The 26,785-nt window shown below is 40.2% G+C and overlaps 1 protein-coding gene across 12 annotated transcripts in view; it reads left to right on the forward strand.

Annotated features, from left to right (window-relative positions):
• Window positions 1-26,785, forward strand: part of mef2cb (myocyte enhancer factor 2cb) — a 287,805-nt gene that overhangs the window by 169,999 nt on the left and 91,021 nt on the right. For all 12 annotated transcript variants that reach the window (XM_059969348.1, XM_059969342.1, XM_059969345.1 and 9 more), the window contains one exon: window positions 3,488-3,691. In XM_059969348.1, the coding sequence (XP_059825331.1) occupies window positions 3,488-3,691 (204 nt within the window). The remainder of the gene's footprint in view (window positions 1-3,487; window positions 3,692-26,785) is intronic.

Here is a 26,785-nt window from a genome sequence, read left to right on the forward strand (position 1 = left end):
TGAGAATTGAATGGTTCCCTGGCACAATAAGGTGAAGTCCTGACCTCACAATCTACCTCATTACAATCTTACTGTCTATCTGCACTGCACTTCCTCTAGCTGTTAACACTTTACTCTGCATTCAGTTATTGTTTTAACTTGTTCTACCCGTGTGTATTGTAATGAATTGATCTGTATAAATAATAAGCAAGGTGCACTTTGCACTGTACCTCAGTACATGCAAAATGGTAAAGCAATTCCATATCCAATTCCAGTTCTGAACTGCTCTCGAGAATGCCTTGTGAATTCTGCAACTCAAGGGGAACTGGGGATACCTGCTGGCCTTGGCTAGGATATCCGCTTCCCTTGGACAAGTAAATATAAAAGATGCAAGAATGTTTGAATGTCCTGGAGGCAAGGTTTATTCCATTTTGGAACAGAAAATATTTACATCAAAATTCCTTTGCCACGCTTAGAGTCTGCAAAAGTCTAACTGGCATGTTAATAGGCCAGATATCCTTTGCTCGTTCCTTGCTTTCTTATGTTTCTACCAATAGATGTCATCAATAATGCTGTTTTGAGTGACTAAAGATAGTAATTTCTGTATGTTTTGTAATTAATCTTCCTTCCTTGCCTTAGAAGTGGTCTAGCATATTATTATTAATCATGGCCACTTGTTTCAATTGATTATTTACTTCATTAGTACAGTGAGACTTTGTGATCTGAGAGTTGGTCTTCTCTCATTATCATACCTCAAATGCAAAGACAGTTATCACAGGCGCTTCAGCTTGCCTGCATCTTCTCATCACTGAACATCATTGTGGACCAATTAATGTGTGATTTGATAGCTTGTTCTGCTGATTAGCTTGCTCTTCAGCGAAATAAAATGCATATAACAGAGGGAAAAAAACAGGCTTAAGTTAATTTCTGTCAATTAGTGGGAGGCTTAGAAGTGTAAGCATGTTGTTTTTTTCTGCTGAGTTTTAACTTTACAAGGACATCAGCATATAACGTTCTGATACTTTTATCCTCTTACTTGAATTCACAAAAGATTTTTATGTAGGAAAAGACTGAGTTTACTTAAATGAGAAAGTGAATGTCCTCTTAAGAGAAAACTTGTAACTAAGGTCTTTATATACTGAATCTTTTTATAGGAACAAAAATTAGATTGGGATTCATTTATTTGCTTCATATACATTGAAACATTCAGTGATATGCATCATTTGCATTAACCAGGAACACAGCTAAGGCTGTGATGTGGACAGTCCGTATGTGTTGCCACACATTCTGGTGCCAAAATAGCGTGCCCACCATACTCACAGAGCACACAAGCACCAACAACAACAACAAAACAAGTCCCTTACCTCCCTCAAAACAAACACACACACACTGTGGTAAACTATGTGTATACCTGTCTGCACACGCCCCTCTGCTGACTGCTCCTGTGGCTCCTCCTACAGACCCCTGTATAAAGGCGATTGGAGGCACTGCTCCTCCCTCCGACTCCGAGATGTCGTGGTCACGCCTATCTTTTGCCTCCCGTCTCCGAGAGTTATTGATTTTGCATCACACACATACACACCTCAAACTCAAATGATTTTTATTCCTCCACAATCAATGGTCAATGGTGCACTGATGATGTCTTCTTGCACGGTGACAAAACATTTGGAACTAAGTTTCTAAGTTTGGAGAACAACTCAACTCAATCATTGTTCACTGTCTGCTGGCTAAATAAAATATCTTTTCCAATTTTTTATCCCCTCTCATTATTGTAGACAAAATTTAAAAAGAGACTGTCCATTTTGAAAGGAGGTTATTTTTATCTGTAAGGCTTAATTTTTTTGACTGACTCTTTTTAATAGAAGCTCAGATGCTCAAATGAGCTGACAAATAACATTAAAATGGTCTAATAAGACTATAAGATGTAGGAGCAGAATTAGGCCATTTGGCCCATTGTGTCTGCTCTGCCATTTCAGCAATTTTCCCCTCAGCCTCAATCTCCTGCCTTCTCCCCATATCGCTTCATGCCCTGACCAATCAACTTCTGTCTTAAATATACAGAAAGACCTGGCCTCCACTGCTGCCTGTGGCAAAGAATTCCACAGATTCACCACTCTCTGGCTAAAGACATTCCTCCTCATCTCCATTCTAAAAGGACAACCCAAGGCTGTCCTTCGGTCTTAGACTTTCCCATCATAGGAAACATCCACTCTGTCAAGGCTTTTCACTATTTGATAGGTTTCAATGAGGTCATCCCTCATTCTTCTGAATTCTAGTGAATACAGGCACAGAGCCATCAAACTTCTTCATATGACTAGCCATTCAATCCTGGAATCATTTTCATGAACCTACTCTGAACCCCCTCCAGTTTCAGCACATCTTTTCTAAGATAAGGGGCCCAGAACTGCTCACAATACTCCAAGTGAGGCTTCACCAGCACTTTATAAAGTCTCAAATTTACATCTTTGCTTTTATATTCTAGTCCTCTTGGAATGAATGTTAACATTGCTTTTGCCTTCCTCTTCACAGACTTAACCTGGAAATTAACCTTCAGGGAATCGTGCACAAGGACTCCGAAGTCACTTTTACTTCAGTTTTTTGTATTTTCTCTCCATTTAGAAAATAGTCAACCCTTTCATTTCTTCTACCAAAGTGCATGACCTTACACTTCCTAACACTGTATTCCATCTGCCATTTCTTTGCCCATTCTCCTAATCTCTCTAATCTTCTATAGCCTTTCTACTTCCTGAAAACTACCTGCCTTAATCTGAGAGTCAACATTTTAATACCACCATTTTTGTCAGCAGCACAACAGTACATAACAGCAAAGCCCATATTCTGAAAAACACATACATGAAAACTGCGACCAGAACACATTTAAATAGCTTTTAATTCAATAAATATTCAGCTCTTTCACATTTAGTGCATTTTACTACAAACAGAATATCAGAAATAATTATTTTGTATCTTGTTCATGGGTCTTGCTACGATAACCCTTTGTGCAAATGCAAAATTATTATTTTATAATAATTAAATTGTATTTGTTTATCATAATAATTAGTTATAATTTTATTATTTTATAAACAATAATTATTTAGAGAGGGTAACACCACGGTAATGGACTTTTCTGGTCCAAAGAGCCTATGGTGCCCAATTACACCCAATTATCCTGCTAACCCACACATCTTTAGAACGTGGGAGGAAAAGAAATCATCCAGAAGAGACGCACATAGTCACTAGGAGAAAGTACAAACTCTTTACAGCCAGTGGTAGAACTGAACCCAGGCCCCTGACACTGCAAAAGCATTACACTAACTGCTATGGTCTGTGATGCCCCCAGTATATACAAGGCTTTGTTCAAGAGAAGTGTATGAAGCATTATGTTCAGTGAGAATGGGATGGTAGTAGCGTAACTTTCTGAAAAAGCCCAGTTACTGTTTTGAAAATGTTAACAAGTTAGCATATATATTCTCAGATGATCCGATATGCTTTTTTATGTTTTCTGCAGGTGACGTTTACAAAGAGGAAGTTTGGGTTAATGAAGAAGGCTTATGAGCTAAGTGTTCTATGCGACTGTGAGATTGCTCTGATCATCTTTAACAGCACAAATAAACTGTTCCAGTATGCCAGCACCGACATGGACAAAGTATTGCTGAAATACACAGAATACAATGAGCCGCATGAGAGTCGGACAAATTCGGATATTGTTGAGGTAGGATTTGATCTGACGAAGATTTCCATTCCTGATTATATTACAATGTCATCTGTGGTTTGGTTGTGCCACTCCTGGCTTGGGGTCAGAGTTGAAAGTTCCAGTCCCACTTCTCAATCTCAGTGCACAACTGTAGGCTAATGTTTCAGTGCAGTGCTGAGGAAATACTGTGCTCTTTAAGGGACCTCTTGATGGATGAGGCATGTAACAGGGGGCCCTATTGTGTTCTTGGATAGCCTGTAAAACATCCTGAGTTCAAACAAGAGGACATAACTTCAAAATATAAATTGTTCCAGATGAGATGGATTCATTTGCATTGTCTTGACAGCACTGTATATTGATATCAAAGTTCAAAGTAAATTTACTATCAAAGTACATATATATCAGGATATATTACTCTGAGATTAATTTTCTTGTGGGTATTCACAATAGATACAAAGAATCACAATAGAATCAATTAAAAACTACGAATAAAGATGGACAAACAACCATCTGGTTAGTAAGTTTGTAGATGACACTAAATTTGGTGGTTTATTGGAAAATGAAGAAAGAAGAGAGGCTTATTTCTCTGCACAGTTGCTGCCTGACCTGCTGTGCAACTACAGCATGCTGTGTGTTGCTCTGGATTTCCAGCATCTGCAGAATCTCTTGTGTTCAGGGAGTCTGGAACAGCTGAGTAAGGTGGCTTGAAGATTGGCAAATAGAGTTTAACTCAGATAGGTACAAGCTGTATTTTGCAAAGTTAGATCCAGATAGGACCTTCACAATGATCAGCAGAGAGCCCTGGAGAGTGTTATAGAACAACAGGACCCTGGGGAGTGTTGTAGAACAGCTGGGCCCTGGGGAGTGTTGTAGGAACAACAGGACCCTGGGGAGTGTTGTGGATCAGCAGGGGCCTGGGGAGTGTTGTAGAACAGCAGGGCCCTGGGGAGTGTTGTGGATCAGCAGGGGCCTGGGGAGTGTTGTAGAACAACAAGGCCCTGGGGAGTGTTGTAGAACAACAGGACCCTGGGGACTGTAGTAGAACAGCAGGTCCCTGGGGTGTGTTGTAGAACAACAGGACCCTGGGGAGTGTTATAGAACAACAGGACCCTGGGGTGTGTTGTAGGAACAGCAGGGCCCTGGGGAGTGTTGTGGATCAGCAGGGCCTGGGGAGTGTTGTAGAACAACAGGACCCTGGGGAGTGTAGTGGAACAGCTGGACCCTGGGGAATGTTGTAGAATGGTAGGGACCCTGGGGAGTTTTAAAGAACAACAGGACCCTGGTGTGTGTTGTAGAACAACAGGACCCTGGGGAATGTTGTAGGAACAGCAGGGCCCTGGGGAGTGTTGTGGATCAGCAGGGGCCTGGGGAGTGTTGTGGATCAGCAGGGGCCTGGGGAGTGTTGTAAAACAACAGGACTCTGGGGAATGTTGTAGAATGGTAGGGACCCTGGGGAGTTTTATAGAACAGCAGGACCCTGGGGTGTGTTGTAAAACAGCAGGAACCGTGAGGAGTGTTGTAGAACAGCAGTGTTGATTAACATGAACCAGTTAGGCTGAGCGGCCTGTTTAAAGGCTCCATGATTCTATAACTCTGTGACTCTCCGGAAAGCAATAACATCAATTCTCAAATGTGAGATGTACTTGTAACATTGGCCCCACCTAGGATCAAAAATTGAAATATGACTTGGATATGAGCCACGGTAGTGTACCTGTTAGTGCAACACTAGTACAGCTCAGGCCGTTGGAATTCGGCTTTCAATTCTGCTATTATCTATATATCCTCCCTGTGGAATGTGTGGGTTTTCTCCAGGTGCTCTGGTTTCCTCCCACAGTCCAAAGTCAGATCGGTTAGTAGGTTAGTTGGTCATTGCAGATTGCCCTGTAACTAGGTGAAGGCTGAATCGAGGGTTGCTAGGCAACGTGGCTCAAAGAGCTGGAAGGGCCGATTCCACACAGTTTCTCTGAAATAAAAATAAAATATTTATTACTCATGTTCCAATATGTTCATTTGAGATGAAATCTACAAAAGATTTAATTCCTTGTGATTCATAAGTCGCTAGTTCTTGGCGTCTACAGACAGCCTGACACATCAAGCCCTTTTCATGCACTCTTTCTTTTTTGTATGTTGACAAAATGGAAGCAACTGATTTGCGGATGATAGAATGTTAATGTATCTTTGTTTTGATTATGGAACATTAATCTTCTGCGTTTTCAAACTCAGTCCATGCTATTGAGTTTTAAAAGCAGGCAGTAGATGTAGTAGGTTATGGTTAATGGTGTGTTGGCATTCATCAGCCGTGGATTAAGTTCAAGAGCCATGAGGTAATGTTACAGCTATAGAAGACCTTAGTTAGACCCCACTTGGAGTACTGCATTCAGTTCTGGTCGCCTCAATACAGGAAGGACGTGGATACTATAGAAGGAGTGCAGAGGAGATTTACAAGGATGTTGCCTGGATTAGGGAGCATGCCTTATGAGAGTAGATTGCGTGAATTTGGCCTTTTCTCCTTGGAGTGATGGAGGATGAGAGATGACCTGGTAAAAATGATGAGAGGTATTGATTGTGTGGATAGTCAGAGGCTTTTCCCAGGGCTGAAATGGCTAAAACCATGGGGCATAGTATTAAGGTGCTTGGAAGTAGGTGCAAGAGGGATGTCAGAGGTAAGAATTTTCACACAGAGTGGTGGGTGCATGGAATGCATTGCTGGTGATGGTGGTAGAGGCGGATACAATAGGGTCTTTTAAGAGACTCTTAGATAGGTATGTAGAGCTTAGAAAACCTAGAGTAGGTTACATGGTCAGCACAACATTGTGGGCTAAAGGGCCTGTAATGTGCTGTAGATTTCTAAGATTCAAGATTGTTCATTGTACATTCTTCAGTAAATGTATAAAAGAGAACAAAATGATTGTTATTTTGGATCCAATACAGTATAAAAAACAAAATTATCATAAAATCACAATAAATACAAGCAATCCTATAAAACACAAAGTACAAATAAATGTTGAGTGTGGTTGATAATACACTCAGTGGCAACTTTATTCAGTAGAGGAGCGGATACCACCGTGATCTTCTGCGGCTGTAGCCCATCCGCTTCAGGTTTCAACATGTGCATTCAGAGATGCTCTTCTACACACCAGTGTTGTAAAGTGTGGTTATCTGAGTTACTGTCGCCTTCCTGTCAGTTTGAACCAGTCTGGCCATTCTCCTCTGACCTCTCTCATTAACAGGATGTTTTTTTGGTCCTCAGAACTGCCATTCACTGGATGATTTTTGTTTTTTTTTTCCAGCATTCTCTGTAAACTCCAGAGACTGTTGTGTGTGAAAATCCCTGAAGATCAGCAGTTTCTGCAGCAACAATCATTCCATGGTTAAAGTCACTTAAATCACACTTCTTCCCCATTCTAAACAACAACTGAATCGCATGACCATGCCTGCATGCTCTTATGCAATGTATTGCTGTCACATGATTGGCTGATTAGATATTTGCATTAATAAGGGGTAAAGGTGTACCTAATAAAGTTGCCACAAAGTTTATACCTAGATTGATTGAATATGCATACAGTGATGCTAAATTCAGGATTATCTGTACACAAGGTGACTCTGACAGGAAATGAAAAAGCAACAAGTGACTCTGGCAAGAAGAACTCTGCTAAGGAGCAGCTGGGCAGATGGGAACACAGTAGGACAGAGACTTTCAGTGTAGGGATGAGGTGTGGAGTGTCAGTGTAAAGTGACAATGAATGGGGAATGAAGGGGGTGGGTGGGGACTGTGGGGAGGAGAGTGTCAGTGTTGATATGAGATTGTGGAGATGAGTGTGTCAGTGTAGGGATGAGGTATGGAGTGTCAGTGTGAAGTGACTGAATGGGGATGAAGGGGGTGGTGAGGGACTGTGGAGAGGAGTGTGTCAGTGTAGGGATGAGGTGTGGAGTGTCAGTGTGAAGTGACAGTGAATGGGGGGATGAAGTGGGTGGTGAGGGGCTGGAGAGGAGTGTGTCAGTGTAGGGATGAGGTGTGGAGTGTCAGTGTAAAGTGACAGTGAATGGGGGATGAAGTGGGTGGTGAGGGACTGTGGAGAGGAATGTGTCAGTGTAGGGATGAGGTGTGGAGTGTCAGTGAATGGTGGATGGAGGGGTGGTGAGGGACTGTGGAGAGGAGTGTGTCAGTGTAGGGATGAGGTGTGGAGTGTTAGTGTAAAGTAACAGTGAATGGGGGATGAAGGGAGTGGTGAGGGACTGTGGAGAGGAGTGTGTCAGAGTAGGGATGAGGTGTGAAGTGACAGTGAATGTGGGGATGAAGGGGGTGGTGAGGGACTGTGGAGAGGAGTGTGTCAGTGTAGGGATGAGGTGTGGAGTGTCAGTGTAAAGTGACAGTGAATGGGGGATGAAGGGATGGTGAGGGACTGTGGAGAGGAGTGGTTGATGTGGAAGTATTGTTAGATTAATAAGTGGGGGTGTTGATCAGCCTGTTGGCTTGGGGATCATCACCCTTTTAATATATTGATTTAAGTTATAAGTGCAACATTGCTTTTGTGAACTGTAAATTGAATTGCATTCAGCTTTTGAAGAGAAAGAGAGATTAATATATTGGATTAAACCCTTCAAAGCCGAGCTGATCAACAACTAACCAGTAATGTCACACCTGTTCCTGCGGCTCTCAGTCCCAACTCTGGATTATATGCAGAGCTTTATTGCGCAGTGCTTTATTACTGCGATAGTCTGTAAAATTTGTTGTGTTAATGGAGCCCATGTAACAATGGCACATTTCAAGAAAATCACCGTCTCTTTCTTTTAGTCTGTTATGGATTAACCTGTTGGTAAAATACCTCATTTTGGGGTTATTTTAGTTTTCACCATTCTGCTTATTGCTAGAAGGTACACTGTGATACCGTCGCCGTGATTAAATAAAGATGAACGAAGCGTTTGCTAAAATTACTCATGTACGTGACAAAAGAAATTTCAATAATGAAAAGCAAAACTCAGCGCTCATTTTGCTTTGTATCTGGCTGCTAGGAAAAAGTATTTATTTATTTACCCGCCGAGTTCAGTTTTCTTTTAAAACAGACAACTTCACAGCCAAAGACAGCAGGGTTTCATGCCTGGAGGAAATGGCTCTGTAGTGTGCGTGGGTGTTGAAAGCGGGTCTTTACATTAACTGATGCTCTGTGTAATTAGAATGTCTTTACTTGATAATTATTGGTATGACTGCAATGGTGCATAACCCCAAAAAGCTCTTCAGACATATTTAGACAGGTTGGAAAAGTTTGTACTCTGGACTACCTACCAATCATTAAAATGCCATATACCATCAGATCTTCCACAATAAAACATGCAAATGTGAAAAACACTTCGGATTGTTAAATACTGCACGTAAAATCATATAGATGTAATATGCTTGCTAATGTGTGGGGCTTACTGTGCACAGAGAGGTGCACAGGGTCTCAGCCTGAAATATTGATTGTTTACTTCCCTCCACAGGTGCTGACTGGCTTGCTGAGTTCCTTCAGCATTTTGTGCTTGTTATTCAGTTAATGTGTCTGATGCAATGTTCCAGCCTAGATACAGCTAGGCAAATGACAGTGTGTTGAAGTTCAAATTAGATTACATCCTCCTCCTTAGAGTGAGGCTTGTAACCCTCACTTTATAACACAGGTCAAATTTCATTCACTGACACTATCTCTTTTAATGAAACTCCCATGGAGTTACCCTTAATAAAGAAAACATACTTTAAGACAGGACTGGATGCAATAGAAAAAGGGGCCAAATATTGGTTCAATGAAAGATTTTTAAAGGAAGGAGGTTAGTTTAGAAGGAAATTCCAGAGACTGAAGCTTGGGTGGTTTGGATTTTTCTACTAAGACCAAAACATACACAAAAACCTATATATGGGGAGGTATGCCAGGAAACTTTATATGGATTCAGTAGCAGTTCTACAGTAATGGGCACTTCAATCACTTATTCCTTGCTGGAAAAAAATAGCACTCAGCACAATATTCCATGTGCAAATGAGTTTACAGGTTTAGGAATATTTGGAGCATCTCTTTCCAGCACCAGCTGTAAGATCGGGGTTTGGGGACAAAGGAGATAATGGGGCTGAGGACTGTGGTGTTGTCAGAACAGTGATGTGTATTTGTGATGTATGAGCAAGGATTGAAGTATTCAAATTGATTTTAATTTACCAGCAGGTTTCCTATTCCAGTAACAAATGCCCTTGGGATACCCTGGAATTGGGGTCCATGTAGCTCTCGGTTAATAGTTGATGACGTGTACATGGCATTAAAAAGAATGGGAATGCCTTGCCCTGGAATATTCCAAATGGAAAATTTTTAATGGAATCAGAACAATGATTATCACACAGAACTTAATTCAAATTCAAAGTAAATTTATTATCCAAGTATGGATGTGTTATCTTGAGACGCGTTTTCTTCCAAGCATTTACAGGAAACAAAAAGAAATATAAACAGACAAAAACTGACAATTAGCAAAAGAAGACAACCTGTGCAAATAAAACGTAATACTGAGTACACAAGTCTTAAAGAGTCCTTCAAAGTGAGACTGCAAGATATAGAATCAGTTCAGAGTGGTAGCCAGCGAAGTAATCCTGACAGGAGCCTAACCGTTGATGGGTAATAGGTGTTCCTGAACCCAGTGGTGGGGATCTAAGGCTTTACAGAACATACAAACATAAGAAATAGGAGCAGGAGTAGGCCATCTGGCCCATCGAACCTGCTCTACCATTCGACAAGATCATGGCTGATTTGACCAGGGACTCATCTCCAGCTACCTGGCTTAACCCTTAATTCCCCTACTATGCAAAAATCGATCTTCCCTGGTGGTATTAGTGAAATGTTTTTATTATGTGGCTGTATTTATATGTGTTGTATGTGCTTTGCGCTGTGTGTGGCTGTTGGTACTTGTTTCGCACCTTGGCCTCTGAGTAATGCTGTTTCATTCAGCTGTGTATTCATGTCTGGTTGAATTGAGTGAAGAGAGAGTGCCCTGCATGCTGGGGGTCTTTGAAGATGGATGCTTCTTTATTGTGACAGCACTCCATATAAATGTGCTCAGTGGTGGGTCGTCTATACCTGTGTTGGACTGGGCTGTATCAAACACATCTGTAGTCTTTTCCATTTCTGGGCATTGTTTTGTTACTTTCAATGGTGTTTCAGGCCGTGATGCAAACAGTTCAGATGCTCTCCACTGCATATCTATAGCACAAGATTGAGGATTGGCTGTATTAGTCAATCTACATTGAAATATGGAGGGAAATGTGTAATTTGTGTCATCATTTGCTGGGACAGCTCTAAAATGTCTCCATGCTTTCCGGTGCCAACATTGCTCGCACACAACTCTCTTACCCTAACCTGTACATCGTTGTGTGAGACAACCCATGCAGTCACGGGAAGAACACACAGAATCCTTCCTGACAGTGGGGAGATTAGAAACCCAATCAGTGAACGCTGACTCTTGTCGAGCGATTGCGCTAACTGCTATGCTACCGCGCTACTCACTTGCGTAAGAGACTGCGGATTTGTAACAAAGTCTGGGACGAATACTACAATGGATCAGCAGGTCGAGCACGAGTGCAAATGTACAAATTAGGAGCAGGAGGTTTATATTTGCTCCTTGAGCCTGTTTAGTTAGCTGTCTAGTGGTGATGAGATCTAATGTGAGAGCTCCAACAGGATAGTACTAAGGCAGGGCTGTGACAAGCTTTGCTGTCAGTATGGAAGTGAGTTATTTTTATCATTGAATCTCAAACTGAGTTCAGTACTGAGTGTGAAACCAAGAGTCCAAACATTTTAGTAGATCCTGGAAAAGTTACAATGAAAGATAGAATTCATTGCGAAGATTGAGGATACTGCTTTATCCATGCCAGTTATGAGTTGCTAATATATTGGTTCTCCAGCTCTGTATCCCTTTTGCCAATCACCTTTCCGGCTCTCAGCTTCACCCCACCGCCTCCGTTCTTCTCCTATCATTTTGCATTTTCCCCTTCCCCCCCCCCCCCCACTTTCAAATCTCTTACTATCTTTCCTTTCAGTTAGTCCTGACGAAGGGTCTTGGCCTGAAACGTCGACAGTGCTTCTCCCTATGGATGCTGCCTGGCCTGCTGCGTTCCACCAGCATTTTGTGTATATTGGTTTACAAATTGTTATAATAATTCATACTCAAAATGAGGTTATCACTGTCATATGGCATGAAGTTTGCCGTTTTGTGACAGCAGTACCATGTGAGACATAAAAATTACTGTATGTTACAAAAATATATATTTAAGAAAACGTATATTTGAAGAGGAACAGCAAGGTAGTATTGATGGGTGCCTGGACCACCCAGGAAGAAGAAAACATTGAGTGTGTGCCGTCAGGCTTCTGTATCTCCTCCTTGATGGGAGCAATGAGAAGAGGGCTTGCCCAAGTTGGTGACGGTCCTTCATGATGAACGAGGCATTGTCTTTTGTAGAGATCCGTGATGGTGGGGAAGGTTGTACCCGTGATGGAGCTGGCTGAGTCTACAACTAATAATTTTTAAATGATTTTCATTGAATTCTTTAAAATAATTAGAGGTTACTATAAATGTCCTCTTTCTATTTTAAACCTTTAAAAGCCTAAGTTGAAATTAATTATTTTTGAAGACAAACCGGAGGAAGACAATTTCCAAATTGCTTTTCACATCATTTGATAAGGCCTGTGGGCACAATAAAATAGTTATATTTTACATTCACACATTAGGTTTCCAAATTATTTGTAAAAAAATATGGACAATAATGACATTGAAGATTATTCCATTCTCAGCATTGTTCCTTTCGACTTCTTGAACAGAAGTTCAATTTGGAAACAACATGTTTTTAATTGAGAATATTAACTTTAGAAATCTAATCTTGAGATATTTCTAATTCCATCAGTATGTGACACAAGTTATAACAGAACCAGAACAGGCCATATTTGCTAATATGCCAAATTGTCACCTGAGAACTTGTGTGGAAAATATCTTTTTGAAATATTGCTGAGAAAAAGCTATATAATAGCTGGTTGTTCACCTACAGAAATGTGTCAGTGAATAGACAGAAATAAAACAACTCTGTGATGGTTAACATTCTACGAATTCATATTTTTAAAATTAAAGCTGCAGTCAGGATGTGGAGGTGTATTACACGGCTAGATTTTTCACCACACCATTTTATGTAAGCTAAGTCTTTCAGGCATGGAGCAGAGAGAGCATTCATAGAAGATGCAACCCCTCCACCCTGTCACCAACAATCTCAGTGTACCTACTTTGTTTTAGCTCATTCCACCGCACAATTCACATGCAAAGATTGTTAATGTTTTACTTTGCCCTTCATGTGAGCTAACATATCGAGTAACAGCACATGTAAGATTTTTCTTGATAGAGTACCTAATTATTCAAATAAACAATCATCTGAACAAGCAGGATTAAAGTTATGGATTAAATGCAAAAGAAGTGGTTTGTAGATAGGACCATAATATGCTTCTTTTGAAATATTAGTCCTGATGGCAAAGTTCCCTGTAATTTTTTTTACAGCTGCATGGACCAACCATTGCTCTGAGCAATTTTTACACGGCCAGAAATTTGCGCGGCACTTTAAATTTTTTTTGTAGTATGTATACTATGAATATTTAGAATGTAAGTGGAAAAATTACATACTTTTGATTTTATTCATTAATTGAAGGTTATAATTAAATGCACTACGGCAGAGAAAATCTTTCATATTTTGTAAACTTCCTGGAGCTGTGTCCAAATCCAGCTGTGCAGCAACAAAAGCTAGGTGAAGGGGAGCGTTTCAGTGACTGCGCGGCCATGCACCCGCACAGTTTAGAGGGAACAGTGCCTCACGGATGCTTCATTCAAAGTACAGAAAAGTTTTACATCTCCGTTAGTTGCTGCTATATTGCCAGTTGGCATGCATTGTTTCAAACTTTTCCAGAAAGTTACTGGTGGGATCAATAAACAGAAGTAGTAATGTGATTTCACGTACTAATTTTAAAACAATTTACATCATGCAATGGCTATTTTCTTTTGCCAGTAAATGCTATATGAAAATCTGTATTTCGCAGTTTTCAGTGTATTGTACATAATTATGTGTGCAAATGCCTGCAAAATTTCCTTAGAATCTCTGAATATTGGACAGAATGGCATTACTCCCATGGGCTTTTTGATTACAAAAAAAGCATTAACATCAATGAAGCTCTTGTTTAGGGTTGGTGGTTTAGGGTGTTATTTAGGATCAGAATGTACAGTTCTTCCTGTTATTTATAACTGAATGTAAAACCACCATTTATGAGGAACATGAGATATTTTTTCAAAATTTACCCCCCCCCCCCCATCACCTCCCCTCCCGCAGCCCCAGCTATTTAGCTATTTTATGTTGGAACAGTATACTGCCTAGAGTCATCTCGCTGCTTTGTCTGGAGTTTTGCATGCATTTTTAATTACCTTTGTATATTTGGCAACCGTGAATTGAAAGTGATCAATAAAGCCATTTCATCGGAAGAATTTAGCTCGGCTAATTGCGCTCAGTTTAGTGTTCAATTTAGTGAAGTGTACCCTATGATCTCGTGAATGTCAGGACGGGCCTTTTGGAGTACCAATAATTGAAGTGTTATAGGTGAAGTGTTGTGGTGCCTCTGGTTGCTCACAGTATTTTAGAACCCACAAGAAAACAAAAATGCAGTCATCCTTTCCTGATTGATTTAACCTACATAATCCTCATCAGAGCAGTTTGCTTGGATCCTGCTCCAGTTGGATCACCTGGTAAGAATTTCTGAATGAGATGAAAGAAATCCCTGTTAATTATTTTCAAAGGTCAAAATGCTAATGACTTGCTGCTGAGGCAATATGTTTCTTATTACCTTTTAACAATGTGAAGGCTTTTTCCAGAAAGTTTCTGTTTTCTTACAAAAGATATAGAATCAATGTTGCCTGCATATATATTTCTGTCTTTTAAAAAAACAAGTACTTGTAAATCCTTCTGAGCAGCCATTCTTTTCCTCAAATAACTCAGTTTTTATAATGTGTTAGAAGACAGACATGGCTCTGGTTCAGGTGCAAGTCAATGGCAGTTTTAAATGGTTCAGCACAGATCAGATGGGCTGAAAGGTCTGATTCTGTACTGTACTTTTCTAAAACTCTATGGACTGCCCTGTAACAAAAGGGGTGTCAAATGTGAAATGTCAGCAGTAGTAATTAGTAAATGATGAACTAAAAAAAAGGGAATTTTTCCCATGTCATGTGTTAAGTAAACCTTCATGACCTGGAGAAGTAATTAAATTTTAGAATAAAGCCTTTAATAATCTTAATAATAAACAAGGCAAATTAGATTCAACAAGTTTCATAAATGTATTACAAGAACGTGATGATGCATCTGAACTGTATATGTGTGGAATTTCAGTTACTCATATTGAACCTAAGTGAAAGGTAAACTCTGGAATGATTTGGATAAGAGCAGGAATTTCCTTGTAATGTGAACCTTGTAAATGAAAACGCTATTCTGCAGAGCTGAGCAAGTTTTCCGAGATCTAACATGAGTGTTTAGTGTGTCGAGGGGCCTCGAGTGAATAATGGTGAAATTGGTTGTGAAGGGTTCAGCAGCCAACAAATAGAACTTGTGGGTCCAGGATAGGACTGTATAATCATTAAAGGTCTCACCATTAAAGGAGTGGACGTTGTCATCGGATTCCAATGGATAATCGAAGAGAGAGCCAACAAAAAAATTTGATGTAAGTGCTAAAGGCACAAAAAGTGCCTGTGGAAGAAATGCATTAATGCAAACACTGATTCGAATATGGACTCTTGCAGCAAATGGATATTTAGCCTAGATGATCACATCATGAGTGTTACGTAAAACATCTAGACTTGGGGATCCCAACTTTTTTTCACGCCATGGGACAATACCATTAAGCAAGGGTCCATGAACCCCTGATAAACAATATATTGGAGGAAGAGAACAAAGCAAAGATTTTGAATTTGTGTTCAAAAGCTTCTTTGTGGAGCCAGTACCACCATTGATTTAAAAATTCATCTGGCTTCCTTTAATGTGAAGATTTCTGTGGTTCTATAATTCAGAATCAGGGTCAGGTTTAATGTCACCGGCACAAGCCGTGTTATTTGTTGAAGCACAAAAGTACAACTGCAGATGCTGTGGATCAGAGAATACGTACACAACGCTGGAAGAACTCAGCAGGTCAGGCAACATCTGTGAGAAAAGTGTAGCCAACATTTCGGGCCGATACCTTTCTCGGCCCGAAACGTTAGCTACTCTTTACTCACGGATGCTGCCTGACCTGCTGAGTTCTTCAAGCGTAGTGTACGTGTTATTTGTTGATTTTACAGCAGCAGTACATTGCAATACATAATAATAAAGAAAAAATTGTGAATTGTAGTAAGCATGTATTTAATAATTAAATTTAATAAGTAGTGAAAAAATAGAAATAAAAAGATGTTCAAGGGTTCAATATCCGTTCAATAATCAAATGGCAGAGGGGAAGAAGGGTCTCGGCCCAAAACATCGACAGTGCTTCTCCCTATAGATGCTGCCTGGCCTGCTGCTTTCCACCGGCATTTTGTGTGTGTGGCAGAGGAGAAGAAGTTGTTCCTGAATCGCTAACTGCGTGCCTTCAGCAATGAGAACAAGAGTAATGGGGGTCCGTAATTTGTTTCAAGGCTACATGAATATAGAATACATAAGATTCTGTTTAATTGGGCCAAGATGTACTGGTCCCAATGTGTCCCACTTGATCAGAATCCACTGCACTATGCTATCAAGTTTGCTTAATGCAGTGACTACAGTATACTTACTGTCCACTGGCATTTAGGGCAGCAATGAAGGTCCTCCATTTCTGGCAGTGTTGAGGGCTTCTTCGTCGTGTCAGTGGTTTCCTCTCAGTTTTCACTACTGTCACTACCGTGATCACAGCATACAAATGGAAACTGGACAACATTTTCCAATTATAAGATTTAAATGTAAGTGAATAGCAAAGTAAAAGCACAGAGAACCAATGGAATTAGATTGATAAATGAAGGGTTAGATTGATCTTAGAGTTAAGTTAAAGGATCAGCACAACATCGTGGGCCAATACAACAGTAGTCTGTACTGTGCTCGTGTTCTATGAGAAAATGTATGATTTCTGATTTGACTTGATGCAAATGATGCATATCACTGTATGTTTCAATGACTGCAACATATGAAGCTAATCTTCAATCTTTTTAAATATCTAATTTTTAAAATTTTTGTAATATATCTGTATATTAATCCATATAGAATACTGAATACATTCTCTGATATTAAATGAACAATTGAATATAGATTGGAAATGCAAAAATACATAGTCAAATTTGATTAATCCTATCTATAAATAGTAATTGCATTAACAAATAAAGTACATTTAACAGTATGGTATTTGCATTCGCCAGCAATTGGGCTAGGCCTGCTATGTTTGCAAACAGAATAATTTAAACTGAAACTTTGAACATTTTGGATGGTTTTGATGTGCTATAAAATACCACTTTTAGCAGTGTGCTGGAGACATCTAGTGCACGGTAGCTCAGGGCTAGTCGGAGTAAATCAGTGCATATATCACATGATATTTTAATGTAAGTTAATAATTTCATAAGATCAACAATATATGTAATCTTTTCAGTCTTGTAGACTAAACAATATTAGAACAAATTTTGTTGAACTTGGAAATAAAAGGTGAAAAGGTTTGTATAGCAAAGAGGTGGAAAAACATGAATGTGAGGAAATGGAAGGTATGGACATTGGGTAGGCAGAAGAGATTAGCTGGGCATTTGACTACAGCACTAATTTAAATTTTTCCAGCACCATATTGTGGGCTGAAGGGCCTGTTCTGTACTGTGCTATGCTTTGTGTAAATAGTTCATCTTTTTGGCTGATGATGCGTTATCAGAACTGGGAAAACATGGAATCAAAAATTCCAGAGAAGCCGGGGGTTGGAAAAGGCGAGCAGACATCAGCAGTAGGATAGAGATACGGGTAAACTGAACGGTGGTGGCAGTGCGACTGTCGCAGCCTTTTTTTTTTATCGATGTCTTATCTGGAATAAAGTGGGACCATTGAGGGCGAACAAGTTATAAGGAATAGCAAGGTCTAAGTAATAGTCTTGCTTTAGACAGAAAATTAGAGAAAATCCTTGCAGAGTAGCAAATCTGCAATAGAGATAACTTTGCAAATATTGGCGTTGCATGCATCGGTTGTGTTCAAAGGTGACATCGTTTGCTGTATTTAAAATGGTAATTAATTGAACAAGATTATGTACTGAATCAGATTTGTGGAACTCAGGAAGCTGTTCCGAAGTCATTAGTTAGGAACATCATGGTTCCAGCACTAAGAGCTTTAGGGGATTTGTGTTCAGTATGAGTCTTTTTCTGCTGTTTTGTTTTTTCGGTGCTGAGAATCAGAGTTTAGGATCCTGTGCATTTGAGCTTCCCAGTTCAAAGTAGCTCTATAGTTAATTTGTATATACTTTGTGTATATTATAGAACAGTGGCATCAACAGTGCATTTAAGACTATCCCGTTTCAAGGTATGCACCTCTCAAGTATACACGACAAAAAAATTAACACGAATAAAAGTTATAATGCAAAAAAAGTCTACCGACATCAGAAATGGTGTAGGAACATTCTAAACAGCCCGTAATTATATCTTGCATCCTCGTGTTCTCTGCATTTCCGAAGTAGAGTCAGCTCTTTGTTTTCGCGTTAGAGTTTCACACAGTAAAAAGCTTGTCGTTTTCAGTATTTTTGGCCGGACTGCCAGAGGGCAAGTTTATTTTTAAATCGCTGAACTTTGAATGGTCTTTATTTTTCTAAGATTGGAAACAGATGAAGTTAAAAGATCGTGGGCTTGTTTCAAATTATGAGAATGGGAGTTCTCCGCTTTTGTGTTTTTATTCCTCAGTGCAGAAATGCCTCATAACCGGTAGTATCCTAAAAATAGGATCTACTGCAGCTAAAAATAGTGAGCTTTGTGCCTTGCCAAGGAGAATGGCAAGGCATGGGCGTGGACTCGCAGTTTCTGTGATCCTGCACTATTCATTCAACCGTTCCTTTGAGAACATAAGCAATGATAAAGCGTCCTTGAAATAAACCACAGTCTCCAACACTACTCTTCAGACTTCTGGGTGCCAACAAGTCTTCTAGCCCAAGGATACGATTTTTTTCCACATTCTTTCATTTAACAGAACTGCAGTGAAAGACAGATTTTAGCTTCAGAATCGCTAGATATAACAAATACTGTACAGTTCTTGCACACAAGATTTGTGTCCATCTTTAAGAAAGTTAAATTTTAAAAGAATTGTACTCTGTGCATTCTGCCACGCAACACATACACGAGCAAAGAACGCAATTCCCACAAAACAAATACAATAAAATATCCTTTAATCAATCATATCATTAATAATAAACCATTGAAGCAGAAAGAGATAATTGAAAATATAACAACATTGCTTTGTAAATAGTGTAAATTTTGTACTATTACTAACGTAATGACATTGCCCTGGTATTCCAATTAAAACATAGTTCCTTTGTTTGGTCCCAGTTCTTTCTTGCTTCTGTCATTGGTATATCTCCTCTCTACTGTTTAATTTTTATTTATTAATTACTTTTTGGGAAAAACATATCATAGAGAGGCTTTTTTATGTAACAAGTCTAAGGCACTTGAAGACATGAGCTTGACCACACTAGGAATCATTGGCTTTTCCTTTTGTTAGTGACAATGAAACCACATAATGTGCATTTTTTCTTACAATGCTATCTTAATATTTTCACACATAGAGAGATACTGACGAGATAAGTGTCTTACGTTTTTACTGGTAATGATAGGGCGCCTATTTATCTGAAGCAAATTAACAATGCAGAAGAAATATCCAGCCGTTTTTGTGATGTTTTTATCTCTTACCTTTTTTTCATGCAATTGCTGGTACTTATTGTGATATTAATTTAGAATGAACAGAATACCAGGCAAATTGTTAGGGGATGGGTGAGTGAATTGCACACCATGTTGTCTGAACAATGCAGTGCAAATTCATCTTTGGTCACTTGTGCAAAATTCGTGATATGAAATGATGACACTTAACTTCAAAGAACTTCAGTTCTTTGGGCAGTTCTTTATCTTCAGGCAGAAGATAAAGCAAATCTGGTGTTCTATCATGAGTTAGGTGCTAGTGGCTTGAGGAAAATTTTGTACTATCATGAGTTTAATGCAAGTGGCTTGAGGAAAATTTTGACCACTGTATTTTCACATTCCTTTTTTAAATAAGAATAGATTTTAAGTGAATTTCGAATTTTTCTTCTTTGGTAATCTTACTTTTTTTTTACAATGAAATGCACAATAGAGAGATAAAGAACTGTAAGGAATTACAGTTGACTAACACAAACTGTACCAGTGACCCTTGTGGGTCACTTGTGTTACCTTGTGGCCATCTGTGTTACGGAAAATTGCCCTTACAGAATTCACAAGTCGTTGCCCAGAAGTTCGACATGCAGAAGTAAAATTCATTCTCACAGAAATTGTGTGAGAAAAAAAGGAAATATTCAACACTTTCATTTTTCAATGGGTGCCATGATAGTGTTGTGGTCAGCGGGATGCTGTTACAGCTCGGGGCATTCGGAGTTCAGAGCTCCGTCGTGGCATCTTCTAAAAGGAGTTTGTGTGTCCTCCCTGTGGAATGTGCGGGTTTCCTGCAGGTGCTCCAGTTTCCTCCCACTGTCCAAAGACGTACTGGTTAGTAGGTTAATTGGTCATGGTGAATTGTCCCATGGGTTAAACTGGGGACTGCTGGAAGGGTTTATTCTGTGCTGTGTGACTAAATAAAAACTGATATTTCTTTATGAGACAGCATTGAGTTACAGAAAACCATGGTATAGACCATTTCCTAGTATGTAAACCCCACCTGCCCCTACCTTAATAATGCAGGGCTTGCCTGTATGGTTTTCAGTGACAACAGGAACGGTTATGGAAAAACCCCTCACAATGTCTTCTTAAAAAAAGTGCAGTCTCAGAAGGTTTGTGGTCAAAACTAGATTTAAAAAAAAGTGAAAAAACAATAATGCATATACTGGAAATTCTTAAAGTGCTAACAGAAACTGGTGGAAATACTCAACTTTAGCATAGTGGTTAGCACAAACGTGTTTACAACTCCAGCTAGCAATCAATGATTGGGGTTCAATTTCTGCTGCTCTCTGTAAAGAGATAGTACATTCTCTTGGTGATCCTCATGTGCTCCGATTTCTACCACATTCCAAATACTTACTTGTTAGGGTTAGTAAATTACTTACTGGCCATTATGCTGCTAGCATTTAGAGCAGTTTTGAAGGTCCTCATCTCTGGCCATGTTCAGGACTTCCTTCATTATGTCAGTAGTTTCCTCTCAGTTTTCACTACTGTCAGTCATACAAGTCCTGGGTGGAGACTCAGGAATACCATCACACTCAGATGTAGAAGGATTCTGCATTGCAGTTTTGGTAACAGTTTTGTTTTACCAGTCAGTGATGTTAACCCTGAGCTGAACCCCCAAATCTGGAGGACTGGTGAGCCACTCTTAGTCTGGCCTCTACTCATTTGAACTGTTTAGCATGGGCAACCCTACCAAGAGCCAAAGCACAAAGCCCTAGCTCCAGACAACATAGCTCTCTGGGTCATTATGGCACACAAGCCTCTGAACCATGGCAAGGTTGTGGCCCTCTTGGAGGGAGAGTTAGTAAGTTGTGAGCATGCTGTGTTGGCGCAGGAAGTGTGTTGCTACTTGTGGGCTGCCCAGAGCAATCCTTGCCGATTTGAAACAGAATCAGATTTAACTTCACCAGCTTGTGTTGAGAAATTTGTTAACTGTATGGCAGCAGTACAGTGATATATAGAGAGAAATAAAACTGAGTTACATTAAATGTATTAAATATATATGTGGCTTTTAACTATTTAAAATAAGTAGTGTAAAAACAGAAATATAAAAGTAGTGAGGTAGTGTTCATGGGTTCAATGTCCGTTTAGAAATCAGATTGCAGAGGGGAAGAAGCTGTTCCTGACTCACTGAATGGATGCCTTCAGGCTTCTGTATCTCCTTCCTAATGGTATGTATCAGTATGAAGTGGGCATGTCCTGGGTGGTGGATCGTCAGTGATGGATGCCACCTTTCTAAAGCACCGCTCCTTGAAGATGTCTTGGATATCACAAAGGTTGGTACCCATGATGGAGCCGACTAATTTTACAAATTTCTGCAACTTATCTTGACCTTCTGCTGTAGCCCAACCACCCCCCCCCCCACCACATGCCAGACAGTGATGTAACCAGTCAGATTTTGTAATTTGAGGCAAGTAACACATTTCACCGTATGTTCCGATGTGCATATGACGAACAAAGCTAATCTCTTTAACCTTGATCAGACAACAACTGTGGCAAAAGAAATGGTTAGTGTTTCAGGTCTGTGATTACAAAAGGTCATTGACTAAAATGACCACCCTTTCTCTCTGTCCACAGGTGTTGCCTGAACCACTGAGCAATGCTTGCATTTACTTTGAGTAAAGGTGAAATTAGTTCCCAGCCTAGGATCCACCCACGCCTTGGTTAATAGTAGGGGTCCATGGCACAAAAACGGTTGGGAACCCCTGATGTAGAGGGGTATAGATAGGATAAATGTAAGCAGGTGTTTTCCACTGAGGTTGGATGGGACTACAATCAGAGGTCATGGGTTAAGAGTAAAAAGTGAAATGTTTAAGGAGAACATGAGGTAAACGTTTCTTACTCACAGGGTCATGAGAGTGTGGAACAAGCTGCCAGCACAAGTGGTGCATGCAAGCTCGATTTCAACGTATAAGAGAAGTTCGGATAGGTACATTGATGGTTGTGGTATGGAGGCCTGTGGTCATGGTTCAAGTTGATGGAAGTAGGCAGTTTAAATGGTTTCAGTATTGACTAGATGGGCCAAAGGGCCCGTTTCTCTGCTTTACTTCTCTATGACTCTACAACTAGATTTCTGTTAAATGCATCATTGATGTAGAAATATACATATTTAGAAAAAGCAAGCGGAAATTATAATTCAGCTTGCGATATAATCAAGTAAACAGCGCTCAGTTCTTGAACAAAATACTGACTTTTAGAAATTTGCTGGAGGTGGATTACAGCCAGTAGGTTACTATAAACCTCAAAACATTTTTGTTTAAATATGGAATGGATTAAGAAGCACATGTACAGCTGAGCATGTATTTAAGTGTTTAACAATGTGTGAATAATCAAATATCCTTACAGATTGTGTAGCTAGGTGTGTAAATAACTGATTTTGAGGGGCAGATGTATAAATAGGCTGGTCTTTGGTTGCAGGATCCCTTCTGTAGAAGGTTCTGATAGAATTTAAGTAACAGAGCCAGTCGCTGGAGTGGAACCTCATGGAGTGAACAGTGACCCCTTATGCCTCTGTGCTTGTGGCCCACTAGTCTCCTTCTAAAGCTATCTAAAGTATTTGTTCCTCTTGCTTTTTCCTCCCTGCTGCTCTCTGTAATGAAATAGACCTCAAGCAATTTCTTTATCCCACACACTAGAGTTTTTTATCATGCCAGTGTGGTGTGTTTGTAACTATTGAGGAATGAATTCCAATATTGTTTCCTTTTGTCGTGAGACCTGCATGTGATATATTTCATATGGTACGTACAGGGGGAAAAAAAAGCGATTAGTTTCTATAGGCAGTTTTGATATTTTTACTGTGAATTTGTTTGTGATTTGCAGTAGATGATTTTTAGAATAGAGGGGAGGCTCTTTGCTCCTTTCTTTTTCACCCCATGCTGATCATTTTTGCTTTAAACATTGCACTTTAGTATCTTATGGAGTCACAGAAAAGAACAGCACAGAAACAGGCCATTTGGCCCATCTCGTCTATGCCAAAGCATTTAAACTGCCTAGTCCCATCAACCTGCACCCAGACCACAGCCCTCCATACCCCTACTGTTCATGTACCCATCCAAACTAATCGTAAATATTGAAACCGAGCTCACATGCACCATTACACTAGCAGCTCGTTCCACCCTCTCACCAACCGCTGAATGAAGAAGCTCCCCCTCATGTTCCCCTTAAACTTTTCACCTTTCACCCTTGACCCATGACCTCTGGTTGTAGTCCCACCCAACCCAGTGGCAAAAGCCTGCATGCATTTACCCTATCTATAGCCCTCATAAATTTGTGATACCTTTAGCAAATCTCCCTTCAATCTTCTTCAAGCGGACAGTGTAATCAAAATATCTGCTGAAGGAAATGTCCAGGAAGCTGAGAGATGGTGGTGGTGGGAACATCATCTGGATTTATGCTGATGTTTATAATCTTTCAGAGAATCAAGTTCAAAAGTTTGGTTTATACACATGTACACCACTTGATGAAACAACATTCCTCCAGACCAAGGTGCAGAACACAGTCCACAGGAGCTCAGTGCTTTACTGCTATCTGTAAGGAGTTTGTACGCTCTCCCCATCAGCACGTGGGGTTCCTCCAGGTGCTCTGGTTTCATCCCACGGTCCAAGGCATACCAGTTGGTAGGTTAATTGGCCATTGTAAATTGCGCCATGAAGAGGCTGGGGTTAAACTGGGGGTTGTGGAGTGGCGCTGCTCGAAGGGCCATGAGGACCTATTCTGCATTGCCTCCAATAAAACAAATGAGTGTAAATAACTCAGACACATAACACTAGTAAAATAACAAATAATAAGGTGCATTTACATCACAAGTCTAAAAATGAACAGTATAATGCTACTGGCGTTTCATGCATGATAACACATGTGTGGTGGCGGGGAGTAGGGAAGGAGCTGTTTTCCATCCTAACAGTTCATGTTCTACTGCCACAGTACCTCCTGCCTGATGATGGTTGTCAAAGAGATTGTTGGATCAATGGGAGGGATCGTTGGCAATGCTAAGGGCCCTGCATGGGCAGCATTCCTGATTAATATCTCAGATGGGTTAAAGAGAGACCTCAATAATCCTCTCAGCAGTTCTCGCAATCCGTTTGAAGGCAGAATTTGCTCAGCCACGATTTTCTCCACAGTAATTCTCTTCAACTTAATATAAAAATAAATCTGCCCACGGAAGGTATTAGACAGCTTCATAAGCCTGTCTTATAAGGATAGGCTGAGTGAGCTAGGACTTCTCTCTCTGAAATGAACAAGGATGAAAGGTGATTTGACACGAGGCATACAAGATATAGTTTGAGTGGGGAGCCAAAGACTTTTTATCCAGGGTGGAAATGGCTAATAAAATTGGTCATAATTTCAAGGTGATTGGAGGAAAGTATGGGATGAGTCAAAGATATGATGTTTTCACACATTGAAAACATCAATGTGTGTGGAACACATTGCCATGAGTGGTGTTAGAGGCAGGTACATTAAGCACATTTAAAAAGTTTTAGATACGCACATGTATGATAGAAAAATGGAAAGCTTTGTGGGAGTGAAGGGTTAGAAGTCTAGAGTAGATTAAAAGGTTAACACAGCACTGTGTGCTGCAGGGCCTGTACTGAGTTCTATGTTCTAAGTATCATTGACTATTCAAGAAAATCTGGAGAAGCAAAAGCTAGAAACATCTGTGCCTTTTGCATAAAGATGGTAATCTATACGTATCCTTAGCAGGTATATTCCCCTCTTCTTCATCTCCTCCTTAAGCCGAACATTCTGTGAATCTCTGGCTCCCAGATGAGAGATCAATATCTACTCTACTGTGATGGATAAGCACTCTGCAGGGTCCAAGAGACTTATTGCTAAACTCAGCTTTCTAGCACAGCAGCATCACCTTTCCAAAGGGAGGAGCTGACGAAAGGTCTTGGCCTGAAATGTTGACAGCTTATTTCACTCCATAGATGCTGCCTGACCTGCTGAGGGTTCCTCCAGCTTTTTGTGTGTGTTAGCAGAATCATGCTCAGGTTCTAAGTTATAGGGAGAGGTTGGGCAAGCTCACACTTTATGCCTTGGAATGTAGGGGACTGATTGCTGACCTTAGATGGGGGACGTAAATTGGGTGAATGAGTTTTTTAACCCCAGGGGAAGGGAACAAAACTCGAGGGCCCAGGTTTAAGATGAGAAGGGCAGCATCTTCATGTAAAGAAATGTGCAGCGAGAACCCATTTTTAAAAAAACCGTCAAACACCCAATGTGCAAGAGAAAAACATATCATGGAAACAATAAATGCAAGCAAATAGCATTCTGAGCTGAAGTCTACAAAGAGAGTCCGCCCACAGATCCTTAGTTCAGCACAGAGCGGAACAGGGAACTGAACTGGCCTGTCCCTTTCCTCGGGCCCCAACACCTTGACCTTTTCAATCTGGCCCAGTGCTTCAATTGTCATCCAAGCTTCGTGTTTAGATGCTAAATAATGACATTTAAAAGATATTTGGATAAGTATGAACAGGAAAGCTTTAGAGCAGAGGTTCTCAACCTGGGGTCCACTGACCCCTTGGTTGGTGGTAGTGGTCCATGGCATAAAAAAGGTTTGGAACCCCCTTCTTTGGAGCAAAATGGACCAAATACAGGCAGATGGGACCAGCTTAGGGGGCACCTCGGTTCACAAGGACAAAATGGTGTGAAGGTCCCACTTCCTATGGGTCTATGGCATAAAAAAAGTTTGGGAACCCTTGCTCTAAGACTACTGTAACACTACAAACATGAAACCAATATTTCAGAAGCCAATTCTTAACAATTACTGAACTGCACATATGTTCGAGTTGTTCTGTAGCTTTGGTGTGTTTAGAATTCTTTTTTCTCTTTCCTCTCATCTGGTTCTAATATTTCTTTCTTTTGTTTTTGATACAGTAGGTGTTTGAAAATGAGATTAAAGAAAAAGCAGTGTGGTACAACTGCAGTTTCAGGGAAAAAAAGAGATGTACAACTTGTGCAGCGTGCACCAAAACACCTGTAACTATAAAGGGTTTTTGTAGGCAGCAGTGCAGAATGATGTAATAATACCATTAAAGGGTTAGTAGGTTGCTAATCTGGATGTTCTAACAGAATGCTAGCTGGAAATGTTTGCCATGAAAAGCCAGGCTTGGCTTCAAATGAGACAGATGTTCATTTTGGGCCAAGCATGCAAGCAATATGTACAACTATAAAAATTTGAGC

The sequence above is a fragment of the Hypanus sabinus genome, chromosome 5, assembly GCF_030144855.1.
Source record: "Hypanus sabinus isolate sHypSab1 chromosome 5, sHypSab1.hap1, whole genome shotgun sequence".
NCBI classification, from domain to species: Eukaryota; Metazoa; Chordata; class Chondrichthyes; order Myliobatiformes; family Dasyatidae; genus Hypanus; species Hypanus sabinus.